The sequence below is a fragment of the Phocoena phocoena genome, chromosome 13, assembly GCF_963924675.1.
Source record: "Phocoena phocoena chromosome 13, mPhoPho1.1, whole genome shotgun sequence".
NCBI classification, from domain to species: domain Eukaryota; kingdom Metazoa; phylum Chordata; class Mammalia; order Artiodactyla; family Phocoenidae; genus Phocoena; species Phocoena phocoena.
In genome coordinates, this window is record NC_089231.1 from 65,109,775 (window position 1) to 65,128,792 (window position 19,018).

The 19,018-nt window shown below is 61.2% G+C and overlaps 1 protein-coding gene across 1 annotated transcript; it reads right to left on the bottom strand.

Annotated features, from left to right (window-relative positions):
* Positions 1–2,454: 2,454 nt before the first annotated feature.
* On the bottom strand, positions 2,455–13,176 carry GGT1 (gamma-glutamyltransferase 1). The gene is made up of 13 exons (XM_065889264.1): positions 13,014–13,176; positions 12,314–12,478; positions 11,560–11,690; positions 11,325–11,411; positions 8,363–8,555; positions 7,973–8,130; positions 6,890–7,039; positions 6,348–6,484; positions 3,817–4,004; positions 3,509–3,636; positions 3,302–3,414; positions 3,116–3,229; positions 2,455–2,775 (listed from the first exon to the last, which is right to left on the bottom strand). The coding sequence occupies exons 2-13, from the start codon at positions 12,472–12,474 to the stop codon at positions 2,629–2,631; spliced, it is 1,707 nt and encodes a 568-aa protein (XP_065745336.1). The 5' UTR covers positions 12,475–12,478; positions 13,014–13,176; the 3' UTR covers positions 2,455–2,628.
* Between the last annotated feature and the right edge of the window lie 5,842 nt (positions 13,177–19,018).

Sequence of the window (19,018 nt, forward strand, 5' to 3'; positions counted from 1 at the left end):
AAGCTGGGGCGCAGGGCTCCCAGGACCCCATGGCTGCTCCCCGGTTCCCAGCAAAGCCAGGACAGCAGAGTGCAGGCCTGCCCATGACCCTCCCCTGGATCAGGCTCAGTGGGGCAGGGGGCCAGGGCAGAACCCCAACTCACCTCCTCTTCATGGGGCCCCGCCCAGCCGCAGCTCACCGCAGCATCCTCAGAGCCAGAGGACACTGGGGCTAAAGGGGACCAGAGGCAGACACAGGGGGACCCAAGGCAATGTCAATCAGGACCCGAGTTCAAGTCCCAGCTCAGCTGAAGCCAGGGCAGGGGGGTGGCCAGGGGTGACCAAGAGGGGACTTGGCTTCCCTGTCTGCTCAGGGGAGGCGACTGGAACACCAAGTGCCCAGGACAAGACTTCTGTGTGGGGAATGAAGACAGGGCCTGCGTCCAGCCCTTGGCACACAGTGCCCACCGGACTGTCCACCCCTGGGGCCTGCTGTCCCGGAAATGCCACCGGGCCTCAGGGAGCGGGCTTCCCTTCCACCTGCATCTCTGCCCATCCCTGGTGAAATGTCTGCTTCCCTCTTCCTGAGCTGACAGCACCTCCTCTCCTGGGGGCACCGGCCTGCACCCTGCCCCGCCCAAGCCTCAGGGTGCCCAGCTGGGAGGTGGCTGGGAGAGTGGGGGCTCCCCGAGGTGCCCCCTTTGACGAGACTCAGCAAGGCCCAGGGTGCAGGGGCTGGACTCCCACCCCCAGAGCCCCCACATTCTCCCAGCTTCCTTTCCAGCTGAGCTTTGCCCTCCCCAGGTCTCTTTACCCCTTCTGGCACAGCAGAGAAACTGAGGAACGTGCCCACACAGCCACAGAGCCTGCCAGGCCCCCCTTTCCGAAGCCCCTGCCAGCCTGAGCTGGAGGGGCTACTGGGGTACCCTTGGGGGTTGGGGAGGGCTGCGGTCACCTCCCACCACCCCCACCGGACCCCCAAACCACAGTGACATTGCTCAACCAGGAACCAGAGTGCATTCCTGGGCCAGGGCCAGCCCGGGAGGCAGAGGAAGCAGGGACAGAGAGGTCGGCGGGGTCAGTGTGGAACAACGCCCCCTCTCCCCAGCCTTCCTGGTCAGGCAGAGGCCAGGATGCAGGGACTGCTAGAGCGAAGGCCCAGGGAAGGAACAGGCATTGTGCTGGGCTGGCCAGAAGTACGATCAGGGAGGCACAGCCAGGAAGGGCCCTGGACATCCGTGTCCAGGAGATGAGGGGCGGGAAAGAGAGGGGAAGCCAAGTCTCCAGGCCCCAGGGGGGAGCTGAACCCCATAACGGCTGGGGAACTGGGGTGCACCCTGTCCACGTGCTGGGGCCCAGGGAGTTCCAGGCCAGCCCCCACCTCCGCTGGAGCAAGGCCCGCCCCTCAGGCCTCAGTCTTCTCCCCTTTCCTCTGGGGCTAAAATGAGGGCTGAGGAGAGACCTGCCCACCCCACCAGCTCAGCCTCCATCTTGTCCCCCCATGCCCCAGGGACCCCAAAGGCGCCACCGTCCAGGGCTCAAGGCTCAGCCATGGGGGCACTCTGCAGACCAACACCCTGTCTCACTGTGGGCACTTTGGAAGCATCAGGAGTTTCTGCCTCATGAAGGAGAGCCCAAACCCGGGCTCTCCTAGCCCTGTGCCCCTGCCCTCAGCGGCCCCCACTGGTGCTCACTAGGCAGCGGGATGTCTTGCTGTCGTGCTGGGACGCCCTCACCCCTGCCCGCCTCCCCAGGTCTTTCCCAGCACCTCACCTCGGGCGTTACAACTGTGTATAAAGGATGAGTTAGGAGGCCCTGAGGGAGGGAGGGGCTGGCCCCGCTGGGGGAGGCTGGGTGCTGCGTCTTGTGGTTCTCCCCCACCCAGAGCCACCCTCCCTGGGGTGCTGGCCCAAGCCCTGACCCCTGGGGATTTGGCGACCTCTTCCAGTTCATGGATCCCTGAGAACCGGGCCTCCTTCTGGAACGGATCACAGCTTGGGTTTCACTCTGGGTTTCTGCTTGGAAAGCCCCCTGGGCCTGGCCCTGACCAACATGTTTTGCTCCAGCCTCTTGCCCAATCCCACCCCCACCCAGACCTCAGCTTCACCTCAGTGTGTCCTGGTTATGGTGAGGCTGGACACCCGCCCGGCTGAAGAGGTACCAGGGCTCCCAGGAGGAAACGCCAGGGCCATGCGCCCCCTGGTGGCTCACACTGGGAAGTGCTGCTGCCCAGCCCAGGGAAGAAGTGGCCTGGCTCTCGTCGTGGGGCTCAGGGTGAGGAAGAACAGTGCTTGGCATGGCCCACCCTGGGCCCCCACCCCGGGCCCCCACCCCAGCCCTGCACCCCCAACTCCCGCCCCGTTCCAGTGAGAATGCTGAGGCTGGCTCCAGTGCCTGAGCTGCCCAGACCTCTGAATCCCTTCTCCATCCTTCCCTGCCGGGTGGCCCCACTTCACACAGGATGCTGAGGCCCAGGGAATTGGGAGCTGGCCGGCAAGACCGCCCAGAGCCTGGCACTGCAGCCCCCATTTATTGCACTGCTTTGCCGCTCACAGGGGAAGCATGTCCCCCGAAGTCCCACTCCCAGCCCCCCACCCCCAGCGGACATCTCATCCCTGGGCTGCTGGTCCACCTTGCCTGCCTGAGTACTCAGTAGCCCGCAGGCTCCCCGCCTTTCCTGGAGTCTGAGGCAGCCGCCCAGCCGCCAGCTGTGCGGACAATGGCCTGTACCACAGCAATGAAGGTAGAAGTGACCTCGGTGTGGTGGTGCCGGGTCTTCAGGGCTGCAGCCACTGCCTGGGGGTGGGAGGGAGAGGGAGGCCTCAACGGGGGCCCAAGACACCCCATCTGAACCACACCTGTGTGGGCATGGGTTCCAAAGACACAGGTGGTGCCATTTCTGTCTGAGTGGCCACGAAGAGCAAATTGGGGGCAGCTGGGCCGACTGGGTCTCATCGGAGCGGGTGGCCTGGCCCTCAGAGCGTGGGGTGCAAAGTGGCCCAGGCAGCGGGCATGAGGGTCATCTGCCCCAGGCAGAGGACAGCAGCCATCGTCCACTCCGCACTGACACAGGAGATCCAGGTCCTGGTCCAGGATTCCCAGGGGCCCCCACTGTGACTCAGCACCAGCCCCCAACCTGGTCAATGTCTTTCTCCAGCGTCGTGGTGTTGGGCAAGAGCTGGTTGTGCAGCCGGGGCTCCTCCACCGCCTGCTTCACATCGTAGCCGAACCACAGGCTGTGGATGATGGCCTGCGGATGAGGGGATGGGGTCAGTGTAGCCCAGCGGGCAAGGGGCTGGGGGCACAGGCAGGTGGCACATACCAGTGCCGTGGACGTGGTGATCTGCGTGCCCCCAGAGGCACCCACCACCATGCGGACCTGGCCATCCTGACCCACGATGATCGCCGGGCACATGGACGAGAGCGGCTGTTTCCCTGCAGCCGGCCAGTGGGAGGGAAGGGACAGAGGAGCTGGTCAGCTGCCTGCTGGGACACCAGCCCCCTCCCCACCCAAGCCCTGTGCCCACACCTGGCGTGATGAAGTTGGCCGGCGAGGGGGGCACCCCGAACTGGTTGATGATGTTGGGGGAGCTGAAGTCATCCATCTCATCGTTGAACAGGATCCCATTGGCCCGTGACAGCACCTTGGAACCGAAGCTGCAGACCGGCTGGGTCAGAGAGCTGTGCCCACCCCTGCCCCGTCCCACCAGCCCCACGTACCCACCAAAGTGCCAACACGCGCCCTGGGGAGCTGGGGGCGAGCACTCTACCAATGTGGAGCCCCCCTTCTAGGACACGCAGGCAGCCCCGGCCCACCCGGCCACCCAGCAGCCCTACTAGAGGTTGATGGTGCTGGTGGCCGACACAGCACTGCCATCCTCTGAGACCACGGACAGGTGGGCGGTGCCCCCGTCATCCGGCGTGTAGAACTCAGGCTCATAGTAAGAGACCGGGTGAGTGGTGTCATCGGAGATCCGGGCCCGGAGCTGGGCAGCGAAGAACTCGGAGCTCATGTTGCGGACCACCTGCCGAGACCCCAGAGCTGGCCTGAGGAGGTGAGGGAGGTGGGGAGGGGGATGGGCTCGTGCGAGCAGCTCTCAGGAAGCCCCCAGCCATGGCTCTGACCATAACCCTCTTGCACACAAAGTCTCACGTGGCCCGTCTGACCCCCTTTCCCCAGCCTCTGTCTCTGTTGCTGTCCAGCAACTCTGAATGTCTGTCCGTCCTCGGAGTCCCCACTCTCATTGCATCCAATCATTCATTCATTCAGGGAGCTTGTAACTTCATGCCCAGCACTGGGGGATCAGCAGGGAACAGACACGCAGGTCCCCACCCTCACAGCAGGGAAGACAAAGGCAGGCAGGGATGTGCTGGAAAGAACAAGCCAGGTGAGGGGGGTGGAGTGTGATGGGGTGGGAGCAGAGTGGTCAGGGAGGGCTTCTCAGAGAAGGTAATATCTGAAAAAGCCACCTGAATGGTAATGCAAAGGCCCTGAGGCAGGCCTGTGAGTGACAGGCAGACAGTGAATGGGGTTAGGGAGAGAAGAGGTTGAAGATGCCAGCAGGGGCTGATCCCATAGGTCCTTACAAGCCCTATAAGGACTTCAAAGCCACCTGTGCTTAGGGCAGAGGAGTGATGGGTGTTATCCCTCTGGCAGCTGTGTGGGGGTGAAACCCAACTGGGAGGCTATGATATCCACCAGGTGAGAGATGCTGGGGGCTCACCAGGTGGAAAAGAGGAACGGAGAAAGCCCCAAGTCTTCAGTCTATAGTGGCCGCTAAGTGGGGCAGGTTGGGAGCCTGATTTGGGAAAGGAGCTCGTCGGACCCTGAAGAATCTGTCTCAGGTGGGTGACGGGCCACACCTGATGTGCTGAGCGCATGGGCAAGGCAGGGCGCAGGAGGCTGAGCAGAGGAAATGCCTCCAGAAGGTTCCAGCAACACCCATGAATTAAGTGACTAATCCAAGGGGAAAACGTTCAGCCTGAATCTACTTCCAAGGAAACAGGGTTGAATCCAGGAATTGGGACATCCTAAAAGACAACTGCCCTGGGCCTTAAAATCAACAAAACAGCCCAGGGGGTCCATTGAGGCTAAGAGACGGCAGATGTGACAGCAACAGCAGGTGTGAGCTTGACAGGCTGGGGGCCTCAAGACACGGATGGGACCCTTGGGGAAAGGCCGACCAGACATCTAAAAAGGAAAAAACAGGGAGAGCAAGGGGGAAACGGATGGAGATGGGGAGAGAGGAAGGAAATGTGCCGAAACGTCCATAACCTTGCAAATTAAAAAGTCAAGGGAGGGAGGTGCTGGTGAACGTGGTGAGATGCTGCAGAGAGTGGGCCGAAGGGGAAACGGAGGCTGGTCTCAGGACCTGGCAGCGCAGGTATGGAGGGAGGGAGGAAGGGCGGGCACCAGGGGAGAGGGCTCCAGAGAGGAGGTGGTGGCCAAGTTTGCCCCAATGGGGATCAGAGGGACGGGGAAGCAGCTGGAGGGTTCTGGACCCACAACCATACACTTCTTTCAGAAATGACCCATCAGAAAGGGTAGACTGGGAACCCAGGAGGGAGAGCAGCAGTGTAGGAAGGGCGTGCAGAGTCAGAGAGTGGATGAGCAGAAGGCCAGTCTCAGCCAGGAGGGAGGGCAAAGAGGGGCACGATGCACTGGCTTCCACCACCTCAGGGATGCCAGGTGCTGATGTGGGGAGCAGTGAGTGCAAAATCATCCCCAGGTAAGAGAAGAGGGGCTGCTGAGCAGCTGTGGGAGGTCACAGGTCAGTGTGAGGGGGTCTGCGGGTCTACCTTGCAGGGAGGGGGGGACCCAAGTAGGTAATGAGGGATGTGATCGGGGTGGAGGTGGAAGTCCAGCCTGGAGCCGGGGCACCTGGCGAGTGGGTGGGTCGGGCAGTGCAGGGCCTGGGTGGGGATCTGGGAAGTTAGCTCCTGGGTGTGACCAGGGGGCACGTGGCTGGGGCCTCTGCCCACCTGGAACACTGGTCCCCTCCCCTGAATCCACCCTCCTCCACCCTGAGGGCTGCGATGCCCCTGTGCATTCCTCACCTCGGCACTGACCACTCCAGAGCCTTCCAGGCCAAGGACACAGCACACGCAAAGGCCCCGAGGTTGGAACGTGGCAGAGGAGGGCACTATCACTCACTGACAAGTCTGTCTCTCCCACCCTGTGAGCTCCGTGGGGCAGAGGCTAGGACTCAGGGTCAACAGTCCATCCTAGCACACAGTAGGCCCGAGGGCAAGTCAGTGGCAGAAATAGATGAATAAAGGCTGAGTGAGGCTGGGGTGGCCCGGGGAGCCCTCCTGGCATCTCCACGGTAGGCCCCCCCACCCATCAAAGGCCAGCCCCTGCCCTTTACCTCAGTCATATTGACAAACTTGGGGTCCCCAAGCAGGGTCCTCTTGGCGTAGGCAAACCGGAAGGCCTCCACTATGCGGTGGTAGGTCAGGCCCTTCTGCTCAGGTGTCTCCACGCTCTCCCGGGAGAAGTTGTACCCTGGTTGGGCAGAGCCAGGCAGGTTGGTGGTCCCGGTGGCCCCGGGACATCCCAGCTCGGCCAGGACAGCTGAGTGCCCTGGAGAGGGGGTGGTCCACGCCTCCCTGACCCACCTGGTTCACCTTGAGAAGGGGGACGTTTAATAACCAACAGCAGTGGCTGCTCGGGAGGCGGGGGAGGATGGAAGGAAGCAAGGGTCCCCCAGGTCTGGGCCTCACATGTCAGCCACAGGTCTACCCAGTCCACGGGGTCACAGACGACCACTCAGATTTACCAGGTGTGCCCTTTGGACCAGGCCGCCCAGCATGAACTCTGGCACTGAGAGCCACCCCGTGACCCCGAGACCTCACACGGCTGTGCCCACCCCCAGGACGCTGCTCTGCAGGGCCGCGGAGGGCAGCTGACCTTTGAGGATGTTGAGGATGAGGGCCAGCACTGGCCCGCTGAGCGGGGCACTGGGCACATAGAGCTGGGCATCCCCGAGGCTGATGCTGAGTGGGTGCTCTATCAGTGTTGCGCGGTAGCTGTTCAGGTCCTCGGCCGTCACGATGCCCCCTGCATGGGGTGACACGGAGACGGGGCACACTTCTGGGGGGCCATCAAACAGGGAGCCCTGTCTATCCCCGGACCTCCCTGACAGTGCCACCTTCCTCTGGCCAGGTCCAGGCCAGCGCCCTCCACCTGCTGCCCCACTGGCCTCGGGGTCTGTCGTCTGTCCTCTTGGCGGCCAGAGGATCTTCTCTAAGTGGGAGATATCTGCTCCCATCCCCCACTTCCCCTACCTCCGCCCCCCAGTCCCCTCCTCCTATGACTAATGGGTGGGTGGAGGGAAGCTCTTAATTCTCTAGGGAAATGGCTCCAGACATACCAAGTATTTACAGGCTAATTTCCGATGTCAGCGGTAAAGGTCAACATGCTAATCACCCTCCTCCCTGACACACTGGAAAAACTAACATGAAGAGGCCATGGCTCGGTGAGGGAGAGGCAGCATGGGGCTCCTGAACCTATAAGAACCTGCCCACAAGTTCCCAACCGCAGGCCCTGCATGCAGCTCCTCCCATGCCTCGCTCACCAAGCCCACCCTCATCCCCTGTGATCCTCCTGGAGAAATAAAAGCCTTCTCTCCCGGCCTCAAACTGTTCTCTCTGCTTACAAAGTCCAACCTCCCCTGTGGCTCAGGCACCACCTGCTCCAGGAAGTCCCCCAGGGTCTGTACTTTAGCGCTTCCCCAACCCTGGCTCCTGCCTACACCTGCATTCCCCCCACCAGGGTTTTCTCTCCTGGACTGCAGGGTTTCTCTCAGCTTTGACTTAACCAGGAGCTGTGGATCCGTGTGGCCTGTCATTAACTGCAGACACATCTGTGACCCTCCCCTGCCAGACACTCCCTGAGGGCCCAGTGTCCAGGCCAGGTAGGACCCAAGGACCCCGGGCTCAGTGTTCCCGCTGTGGAGTTCCTGGCCCCAGGCCCCTGAGGTCGCCCGCTCACCGGCCTCCTGGATGTCCTTGACAATCTGGGCCGTGAGGCTCCCGTTGTAGAAAGCCTGAGCGCCCTCCAAGGCCAGCGTCTCGTAGGTGTCGGCCAGCCGAGGCATGGTCACTCGGTCCCCCTCCCGCAGCACCTTCCCATCCCGGCAGAACACCTCGCTGGGGCAGAGGGGGCTCCCGTGAGGCAGGCAGGTGGGGCGGACTCAGCCACCCCACTCACACACACACAAGAGAACAAAGGATGGGGTTGCCCCTGTCCACAGAATCCAGCCCAGGTGGGGCCGGGACCCCACCCCCAGGCTCAGAACAGGCAGGGCTTTGGTCCCTCGTTCAGCGCAGGTTCCTGAAAGTGCCACCCGCTCTTGCCCACCAGTAGGGACCACAGACGTACCACAGCTCAGGGTGCCGCTGGATAGCAGCCTGGCTTCTCTGCAGGGCTCCTGCCAAGCTCTTCCCCACAGGGAAGCCCTGGCGGGCCAGCTGGATGCTGGGCTGGAAGAGGCGAGCCCAGGGCAGCCGCCCGTGCCGCTGGTGTGCCAGCTCATAGCCGCGGATCTCGCCTGGAACCGCCACCGACAGCCCACCTGCGAAGGAGAGGGACACAGCTAGTGGCTCCACACGGGGGATGTTCCAGGCACAACCCCAGGTGGGACCAGTGAGGCTCAGGAAGGACACAGATTTTTGAGGTCACATCTGGACTCAGCAGGCATGAGTGCGGCTCAGTGCAGCTCTCTGATGAGGGCACAGGAGGGAGGGGCGGTAGCACGTGTGCTGGGTCCCGCTGTCCCAGGCCTGGATGCCTGTCTCCGCAGGTGCCACCGTGTCTGAAATCCTGTGCCAGGCCCACGGTTGCGCAGCGAGAGTATAAGGAAGCCAGACCTCACCATCTCTCAGTTTGAGCCTCCTGGGCCACGAGGCCCCTCATCCCATAAGACTCAAGTGTTCCTCCAAAACCCGCAAAGCCCCCGGTGCAAGCCCAGGCCACTCTCAAGGCTGGGCTGGTCCCAAAGCAAGGGGCTCTCTTCCTCTCTTCCATTGTCCCAAATGGGACCTGAGCCCAAACCCCTGCCCTGTTCCCTCTCTGGGTCTTGGTTTCCCCATCTGACCATAAAGAGTTTTGTTTCCCAGCACTGTCCTTTGAGGAGCCATGATTCCCCTGGAAACAGAGCCCTGGACCCTCGTTCCCCACTAGGCCTCACTGCCCCTGCCACACCCTAAAGCCAGCACTGACCCAGAAAGTTTCAGCCACAGCCTCGGCTCCCAGACACCCTCCTGCTTTCAACCCTGAGATGCAGGGTAGGGGGGCACACCCAGGCTTGGCGGCTGCAGCTCTCGAGCTGCCTCTCGCACCCTGAAGTGGGGCGTGAGGTTCCAGCAGCCGGGTTGTTGCGACATCGGCACATCCCGGAAGGTTTGACACCCAGTGCACAATCCCTCCCCCTTAAATAAGTGCTGCCCTGACCTTGGCCAATCAGGCTCTCACACCACACTCTCACCAAGGTCACCAGTGACCCCCACGCTGCCATCGCAGGGTCTCTTTCTCATCTTACCTGGCCCATCACTCTCTCTTCCTGCGTCACTTCTGCATCTCCCTGCCCTCTCCTCTGTCTGCACCAACTCTGGGTGCCCTCCTCCATGTCAGGCTGCAGGGTCCATTACATGCTGACAACTCCCAGACTGACTCTTCGGCCTGCTCCCCTGATGGCCAGATCTGAGGACGCACCTGCCCACTTGAAAAAGGCTTCTCAAACTTAACACCTTGCTGGTCTCTGTAAGGGCCACCCTGTCCTTCCAGGTGCAGACCTGAGACCCCAACTCACCCGAGACTCCCGGGTGAGCGTCACACCCAACCCATCAGCAAATCTGCAGCTCCGCCCTCCAAGTGTGCTCGGCCCAGCCACCAGCCGCCAACTTCACCTCTCCCTGGTTATCACCGTGACATCCTGATGGGCCACCTGACGGGCAGGTAACTTGCTCCTCCTCTTTCACAGCAGCCTGAGGGGGTTCCATCAGAAAGCGGCCAGATCCACCCAGGTCCCCCTTTCGACTCAGGGAACACCTTTACCTCACTCAGACATGATGACCCATGAGGTCCAACGTGACCTGGGCGGTTCTACCTGACCCTGTGTCCTCCTCTTTCCCCCAGACACCCCCACGGCTGCCCCCAGCCCCAGCCTCTGGGTCTTTGCTCACATGCCCTGACCAGAGCACCTGATGAACCCACAAGCCCTCCAACCCTTCCCACCTCTGCTTCCCAAGCAGTGCTGTGGCACATGGCACACCCATGTGTGCTATCTCTCCCTGTTCCACCTGGAATGTGCATTTCACCTGTTACCTTTGTTTCTACTGGCTTAGGGAACAGCCCCTGATGCTGTAGGAGGTGCCCAACGAGCCCTAGTTAAATATGTGAATTCCAAGCATCCAAAGATGCTAAGTCTGTAAGATTCCCACAATCTCACACTCTGAATGATTTCATTTCTACACTGAGTTTCCCAATGGGTAAAAATTCAAAGACTGTGTTGGAGGGGATTCCAAAACGACTGCTCTCAGCACCCTACGCAGGGCTCCACCTGCAGGAGGGGTCCTGCAAAGCCTGCAGGAGGGGTTCAGACCCACTATGGCCTTTAATCCCCACCCCTCCTTCCCTCCAACCTCATCCTGCAATCCACTGGGGTCCTTGCAGGGGCGCCCCCTGGTGGCCATTGATTTCCCTTGGCTGCCTGGGGAGTTGCAGGGATTTCCTTCTTGGCTTAAGGACAGGTTAGAAAAGAGAGACTCCTTCCCATACTCTAGAGAGCTATCCCCACCGATGAACAAACGAACGAACGAACGAATGAATGACTTGGATGCCCTTTAAAAACCCAGGGTTTAGATAGCCTGGGTTCAATCCCAGCTTTACCACCATCCAGCTGTGTGACCTTAATCAGTTTACATGACCTCTCTGGGCCTCAGCATCCCCACCTGTAAAATGGGAATCAACACCACGCTCCCCCTGCCAAGCGTACAGGGAGGATTCAAGGGGCTCATCGGTGAAAAGGGCTGAGCAGAGTGCTGGCCCCAGGACCCCGGCACATGCAAGCTGTTGTAATAGTAATCACTCTTTCCGTGTTCTAGCTCCGTGTGGCCCTGGAGGGACCTGAGCAGAAATAACAGAAGCTCTCTTTACCCTCTGTGATGATGGGCATGACCAATCATTATGGAGGGTTTTGTGGGGCCAGGAAGGGATGGGAGGGGACTGCCAGAGCCACTCCCAGCCCCAGATGGGATGGGGGGAATATGGAGGGTGGGGGGCGGGTGCTCATGCCTTCCAGCAGCTCGTCCTGCCCCTGCACCCACACCGAGCCTGCACTCACCTTCCTCTGACTGCTCTGAGCTGTTGAACATGCCGGCAGAGGCCAGCTGAGGGGCCACCTCTCGAGCATTGATGACCTCAGCCTTTCCTGGAAGAAGAAGCATGTGGGCAGTCCGGACCAACACCAGCCCCTCACTTGTGTGAACCTAGGAGTTGCCCAGCTCTGCCTGCCCAGCCCAAGCGCAGCCTGAGGCAGGCAGCCCCGCCATTCACCTCCCACCCTGCCAGCCACTCACGTGTGGTGCTGTTGTAGATGGTGAGAAACAGGCCACCCCCGATGCCCATGCTGTGCGAGTTCATGAGCCCCACGCACAGCAGGGCCGCGATGGCAGCATCCACCGCTGAGCCGCCGTCCAGCAACGCATCCCTGCCAGTGGCACGTGCCAGGAGTGAGAGCCGGCGGGCTCTCTCCCCTCCGAGATGCGCACCCCTCCACACACCTCCCCACCGCCTGGCCACACTGCCCAAAGGAGGATGGAGAGGAGCCCATAGTTGTTGATTTTTTAATGTAAAAGACTGTTGTATTCTAAAACCAACGGGCTTAAGTGTTCCTCTTTTTCAAGCAAACAGATGTACGCGACTTATAATCGGAAAAAAAGGGGAAATTGTTACTTTTTATTAATAACATCTTTTTTCTGTTTAAGTTTTTAAGTGAGAACTGATCTTTGTACATGTGAGCTAGGGGTCTAAAAATAAAACAGCAGAGTTTATCTGAAGAGACAGACACCCTTGAACTGAGAAAAGGGCTCATCTGGACACTGGGAGACCCACACCCTGCTCTCAGGGCCAGTGTCCCCTTCTCCCCTGACCAGAAGCCGCTGAGAAGGTCCAGGGACAGGATAGGCAGCTCCACGCACACCGAACACCCCTCATCCAGGCAGCCCGTTTACCAGTGGCAAAACTGAGTCCCAGAGAGGCGAGGGTCTTGCCCAGGTCCACTTACGGTGGCTGTCTTCCAGGGCCTGTGTCCCCACACCCTGCCCCGCTCACCTCCCGATCTCTGAACAGCGCTTGGCATCCGCGGCCACGGCAGCTCTGGGGTACACATGGCTGTGGGGCTTGAAGGTCTCAGGCAGCCAGACGCAGAGGCCAATGATAAGGAGCATTAGGACCACGGCCACCAGGGCCAGCAGCATGGACCGCTTCTTCATGGCTCTGCGGGCATGGGGGATGGGAGGGTAGAAGGTCAGGGGGCCACTGCTGACCTGGCCTCGGGCACATCATGGTCCCACAGGGCACAGCACAAAGTCGAGCCTCAGACATATGTCCTCGTGTCTCCTTCCGGCCCCCAGAATGCATGGGCCACCCAGCCCCCAGATTTTTGCTCAGGCCACTCCCTCTGCCAGAAGCTCCTGGTCCTACCTCTGCCCCCCAAATCCTCCTGCTTATCCTCGGGGCCCCCCCCAGTAAGGACCCCATCTCCAGCAGGGAGCACCCCGGATTTCACTTCCAGAGAGGAGCCCCTGATCCTGCAGGACCTTGTCTGTCTCCTCACAGTGGCAGAGCCCTCCACCACCAAGCCGGTCACTCCGGGAGGCACAGGCCTGGCCTGATTCCTTCCCGGCACTGTTCTTGGGTCCCCAGAGTGACCTGCCACAGAGCGTGGGGTTCAGCTTTTGTTGTGTCCTCAAAGGGGGCACCCACAGCCTCCTGAAATTATCAGATGAGCCACCGTGGGACCAGAGCCTACCTTCCTCGGTGGGTGGGAGCCCTGAGCCTCCCAAGGAGGTGGCCACAAAAGATGGTTTTGGCTGAACAGGCCGGAGAAATAACTGAGGTCTCCTTCACGCTCTGCAGGAGCCTGTAGCCACAGAATCTGCTCCGGGGAGACTCCCGGACCACGCAGTCTGCTTGTTCTCCTGAAAATGGAGCAGGTGTCTCTGAAGCGGGCTGGGCCTGGCCCTCCGGGGAGCAATGTGAGGTGTCTCTGCCTCTGATGAGCTCTGTCAGCCACTCCCACGTTGGTGAATATTCCGTCCCCACAGTGCATTTCTCCCCTGCACAGCAAGGGTGTTGCACAGAGCAGGGCAGGGAGCTGTCATGTGACCAAGGGGTGAGGGCCAGTGTGCCAGCCGAGGGGATGGAGCATGGGCTCTGGGGCCAGCCTGCTCCGTCTCACCTGTGTGGGACCTTGGGCAAGTCACTGACCATCTGACCATCTGTCCAGTGGAATGACAGAAGGGCCTGCTGGGAGTATTGTGAAGATGAAGTGGGTTGGAAAGCATGAAGTGTTAGGTAAGTGTTGGCTATGTTGGGGGGGCCTGGAGGTCTGTGTATGGCAGAGGGGAGCCGGTCAGCCTCCACTCACCGTTTATTTCCCTGTTGACTTCCTGCCAGGCTGTGAGGGAGGGATGGAAGTAATCCTTGGGGTCCCCGTGGCAATGGCAGCAGGCGAGGGGTGTGACCCCAACGGGGGAGGAGAGGTGTGGTGACAGAGGCAGGGTGCCTCCTCTCCTGGACTCAGTTCCCTCCAAAGGGCGATGTCTGCTGGAGAGCCCAGGGCTGGGACCCCTCTGGCTACCCTGTCCCTATTCACAGGGTCTCCTAGAGCTGTTCTAGGAATGGAGTCCCACCCAACTTGGGGGCCCAGACCCCAGCACAGAAGGGCTTTCTCCTCCCCAAGCTCAGGGGGCGGTCACACAGCAGACTACCACCCCACACCCCCAGCAGGGTCCATGCCAGCCTCCTCTCTGTCTTGACCACCTTGACCGAATCTAGGCACCACCGTTTCTCGCTGGACACCCTCCCATCCCCCACCAGCACTGCCTGCTCTTCAGTCCTCGGAAGAGCGGTCAGAAGGCAAGGCTCTTTCCAAAGAGCCAGCCAGGTCCTGCCGCCACCGCTGCCCTGAGGACAGGCCATGCCCTCTGCCAGGCCTGACAGCTCTCAGGGCGTACCCCGGGCCCTGGCAGGAGGCCAAGTCAGGGTTCCTGATAGAGGCAGCTGTGCTGGGAGGTCTGTGGGACCTCGGGAGCTGGGCCAGCAACCTGAGGCATCTGTTCCAGACCTAGAACTTTCCCATCATATGCGGCGGGGGGGGCGGGGCAAGACAGGAGCCAGTGTCCCCCTCCCCAGCACAGGCACAGCCCCACCCATCAAGGAGGACCCCCGGTCCTGTCCACCGGGTCAGGCCACGCTGGGCAGCTTGAGGGCATGGCCTCATTTCTCCTGGGCTTGGGACCATCAGCTGAGACCCCACCCCCATAACTCTGGGTCCTCCTCTCCACCCTCAGGCCCCTAGACAAGCCAGCCAAGACCTCCTGAGGTCCACGCTCCAGCCCCCCACCAACCATCTGCTTGTGCCTCCTTCCACCCAAGGGCCCAAGTGGGCTCCCCAAAGGGCAGGGTGTACCCTGTGAGGCTCAGTCTGCCAGGGAGTGGGTGGAGGGGTGGGCCGCACTGACCCATCCCCTTCTCCCTGGGCAGGGCAGTAGGGAGGTCTGACTCAGCCCCCCATAGGCAGCCATCCCAGCCCTGCGGAAGACACCCTGCCGGGTGACTGTGCTTCTGTTTCCCATCCCCCACACACGTTTTTCTCAGCCTCACTAAAACAACGTCCAAGCCCAGAGGACTGGCTCTCACCCAGATCAGTGTCAGGAAGGGAAACTGAGGCCAGAGAGCGGGTGCTTGACCTCCAATAGCGACCCTGCTCCTCCCGAGCCCGGTGGACTTACCTGAGGCCTGAGGGCAGCGGGGGCCCAGGACAGCCCCTGTTCCTCAGAAGACAGCTCTGGGCTGGGACACTGGCTGGGGAGGAAGAGGCAGATTTGTCTGCCTGGGAAGGTCTTGGCCACAGTGTAGGCCAGGCCCCCCAACTCTCAGGAGCCGCCCAGAGCCACGCCTGCAGCCCTGCCTGGGCAGAGCTCCTCTGGGGGGCCTCAGAGCTGGGCTGGGATCTGGGGTGGGGGTGGGCTCCTCCCAGGAGGAGCAGAGGCAGGAAAGGAGCAGGAGTGGCCGGATGAACTCACGTGCTCACGTAGTCCAGGGGGTGGGGGGTGGGGGTGGGAGGGGTGCGGGGGGAGAGGAGGAGAGGCCTGCCGGGGGGCACCTAGAATCCCTGTGTGTGTCAGAATAGGTGGAGAGCGGGCGGTCCTCAAAGAGAGGTCTGGCCTGGCAGGGAGGATAGCCAGAGGGTGGCCGGAGGCTGCTGTCATGTCATGGCAACAAGGAGGCACAGGGACTCGGCCTATTGTCAAGTGACTAGAGTTCACGCAGCCCCGGGAGGGCCCTGGAGGTACGAGGTGCTGTCAGCAGTGACCCTTGGGGTCCCCTGGATGGTGGCAGCAGGCAAGAGGTGTGGCCCAATGGGGAAGGCGAGGTGTGGCGACAGAGACAAGGCATCCCTCCTCCTGGACTCAGGCCCCTCCGAAGGGTGGGTGTCCCCCACAGGCTTGCCCTGTCCTTGTTCAGAGTATCGGAACTCCAGGGCCAGACATGGTGTCCCAGAGATGGTTCCTGAGGCCGTGGAGCAGGGGTGTCACCAGCACCAGAGCAGAACCCAGACCTGAGAGGCTCACCACACCCCACAGCTGGACGGCAAGGGTACCTCCCTGGGGCACGGCCCAGGGCTTCAAGTCCGGAAGGTTCCACCACCTATCCAGGAACATTAGTGCCCCGGGCCCAAGGAACCACCTAAACAGCCTGGAAAGGCAGGGCCCAGAGACGGCCAGAGCGGGTCCAAGGTCACACAGCCCACCACTGCACACCTGGCTACCCCATACCTGCCCCAAGTTGCTGCATGTCCCTGACCAGCCCACCAAGGAGTCCAGAGTCAGGAGCAGCTGCAGACCCGCCCCAGGGAACTTGGACACTGCCCCATCCCCCTTTGGCTTTCGTCAGCCAAGGAGAAGGATCAGCCACTTCCTGAGTCATGCCTCCCTCCCCCGCTCCCCAGCTCGCTGTGCCGAAGCTGCCCAGGAGCCCCCACAGCCCCCGTCTGTGACATCTAATCCACAATAACCCCGCAAGGCCGCACCATTTGATAGGTAGAAGGAGACGTGGAGGCTGACCAGACATTGCTGCCTGCCCTGGGTCACACAGCCAGAACAGGCCTGGTCCTATCACTCAACTGCCCTTGGGCGGGCTTGGCATGGAACCGACCCAATGCACTACCATGAAATCTTCAACCAGCATGACCCTGGGATGGGGGTGCCATGACAGCTCTTTCCCTAGACACCATCCCCTCCCCTGCAGACCAGGGTAACTAGGAAGATGGACAAGGCAGGATCCAGGGACCAAGGCCCAAGACCTGTCCCCAAGGACTGGACACCAGCCAGGAACATCAGGGTATTTGGTCCCGCCTGAATGGCTGCACTGCGGCTCAGTCGGCTGGGAGGGGTCTGCAGTGGAGAGCCACAGGGCTCTGTCTCAATGCCTGAGCCTGCTCCATGGTTTTCTCCCTGCCTGGGATGGCGTGAGACATGGCAGAAGTGGCAGGAAGGTAAGAAGAAGGTCTGAGTGGGCAGAGGATGACCCAGACCCCCCCAGGTGACCTCAACAGGAAAACCCTGAGCTGAGGCAAGTTGGAGGAAGCCCAGCTGCAGGTTCTATGGAGGGGAGACAAAAGCGAAGGTGTCTCAAAGGCCATGTCAACTGAGGCATACATACGTACAGAACAAAGAAAGCCCTTCCTCACATATCAAGTGTGTCACATTCTGTCCCAGTCAGCCCCCCACACCCACATGCAGAGAGGGGACCTGGGGGCAGTGGGTCTGGGCTGGAGGTCTCCTCCAGACCCCACGGCTCCTGTCCTAGGCAACAAAAGGTGGTGAGTTCTCTGCCCCCAGGAATATGCAAGCCTCACCCAGCCAGAGATACTGACCCTGCCATCAGCACCACCCCCTCCCAGCACACACACACACACACACACACACACACACACACACACACACCCATGCTGAATCTAGGCTGAGCGCGCATGTTCTAGGACGCAGCAGAGAAGAGAGCGTGAAGAAGAGTGAGACAGAACAGACAGCGTGGGGTTTCTCTGTTAATCCTCCAGCCCCAGAGTCACAGGGGCGAAACTGGGCACAGCCCCAAACCCATTCACAGGCCTGAAGCCGAGGCTTAGGTAGAAGCGACTTGGCCCTGGAGGCACATGGATGGACAGGTAGGCACCCCTTCACCTTCCTTACCACCAATGCCCACAGTGAGGAGTGATGTCCCTTAGGTATGAGAACACAGCTCTGGGCAGGAAGCTTACCATGACCCAGACCGGATTTGGAAGCCTCCTTCCCCAAGACCTGATAACCACTACCTGCCAGAAACCTGTCGAAATAGCTATACATGCCTGCAATGACCACAAGGGGGCGGGCGTCCCCGGAGTTGTGCAATCACCCCTTGTACTTGTACCGGCCATGCCCCACCCCCACCACGAGAGCAAACCAGAGCCCGAGAGGAGATGTGGCCCGAGGACACAGCACCTCAGCCCCCATCACCACTCACCTCCACTCCAGACCCGCCACCCCAGTGACCCCACCACCACCCCAGGCTGCCCCATCCTTCTGGGCCTCAGTTTCTCCACACTGCCCTCCTCCCTCTCAATCCAAGAAGCCCACTTCCCCACCCTCCTCCACCCACCCCACAGCTGTAGCACTCAGCCAGAAAGCCTTGTCGGGCAGCCTCAAACCCACTTACTGGAAAAGAAACAGAGGCTCCCAGCCCAGACCCAGTCAGACCAAGGGCCTAAGGCTCTGCCCATCCGTGTGACCCCTCTGCAGGATCCGTCCACACAATCCCCACCCCCATCACCCTGAAGGGCAGCTCACTCCCATGACGCAGGTGTATAAACTGAGGCTCAGAGGGGACAGGGGACTCCTCCAGAGCACAGCCAGGACATAACAGAGCTGGGGCTGGAACCCAGTCCTCCAGATGCCCCCGAGAGGCCCCAAGCCTGAGCTCCCCACTCCTACGATGTCCGGCAGCTCAGAGATGGTGAGCTGAGCTTCAGGGTCACATAGCACTGGGGTACAGCCAGACTCCCATCCTGCCCCAGCTCACCTGGCTGCAAGGCTGGTCCTCCTTCGGTACTCCAGCACAGAGCAGAGTCCCCAGTGCCCAGCTCCTCCCCTCCCTCCCCCTGCTGGCCTGAGTGGGGGGAGGCTTTAAAGGCACAGGAACCTTTCCAGGTGGGAAGAGGACTGGTTCCTGGTCCTGTCCCTGGGGCTGTGTGACCTGGGACAGCAGGTAGCCTCTTCAAGCCCAGTGGGGTCCCAAACCCTGCATAAGAGACCTGAGCTTTGAGGGCCTAGGTAGGGCTACATGAGGCTGGGTTTCAGGCAGAGGCCAGTTAGGCCAAGGGTCCTCTGGGAGGAGGAGAACTCCTGGCCACGTTCAATATCCAAAGAGAGGTCCCACAGTGCTGGGGCACAGCCAGATGCCTCCACCAACAGGGGTGGGTGTGTGAGCATCAGAGGCCCCGCCAGGCCCGAGAAGCCTGGTGTTTTCTCTAGAGTTCCTGGTCAGGGGATGCCCTCGCCCCCACCCCCGGGGCTGCAGACGTCCACAGCCTGTCACTCCAAGGACCCTGGTCACCGTCACCAGGACAGAAAGGAGTCACATGAACCGGGGAGTCTTTCCTCATCCCTCAACTTTCTGGGGTTGAGGAGGCAGGCTGATGGAGGATGGGGCCATCTGCTCACACCCCCACACCTGCTCCAGCCAACAGGATGGGGTGGGTACCCCCACAGGGCTGGC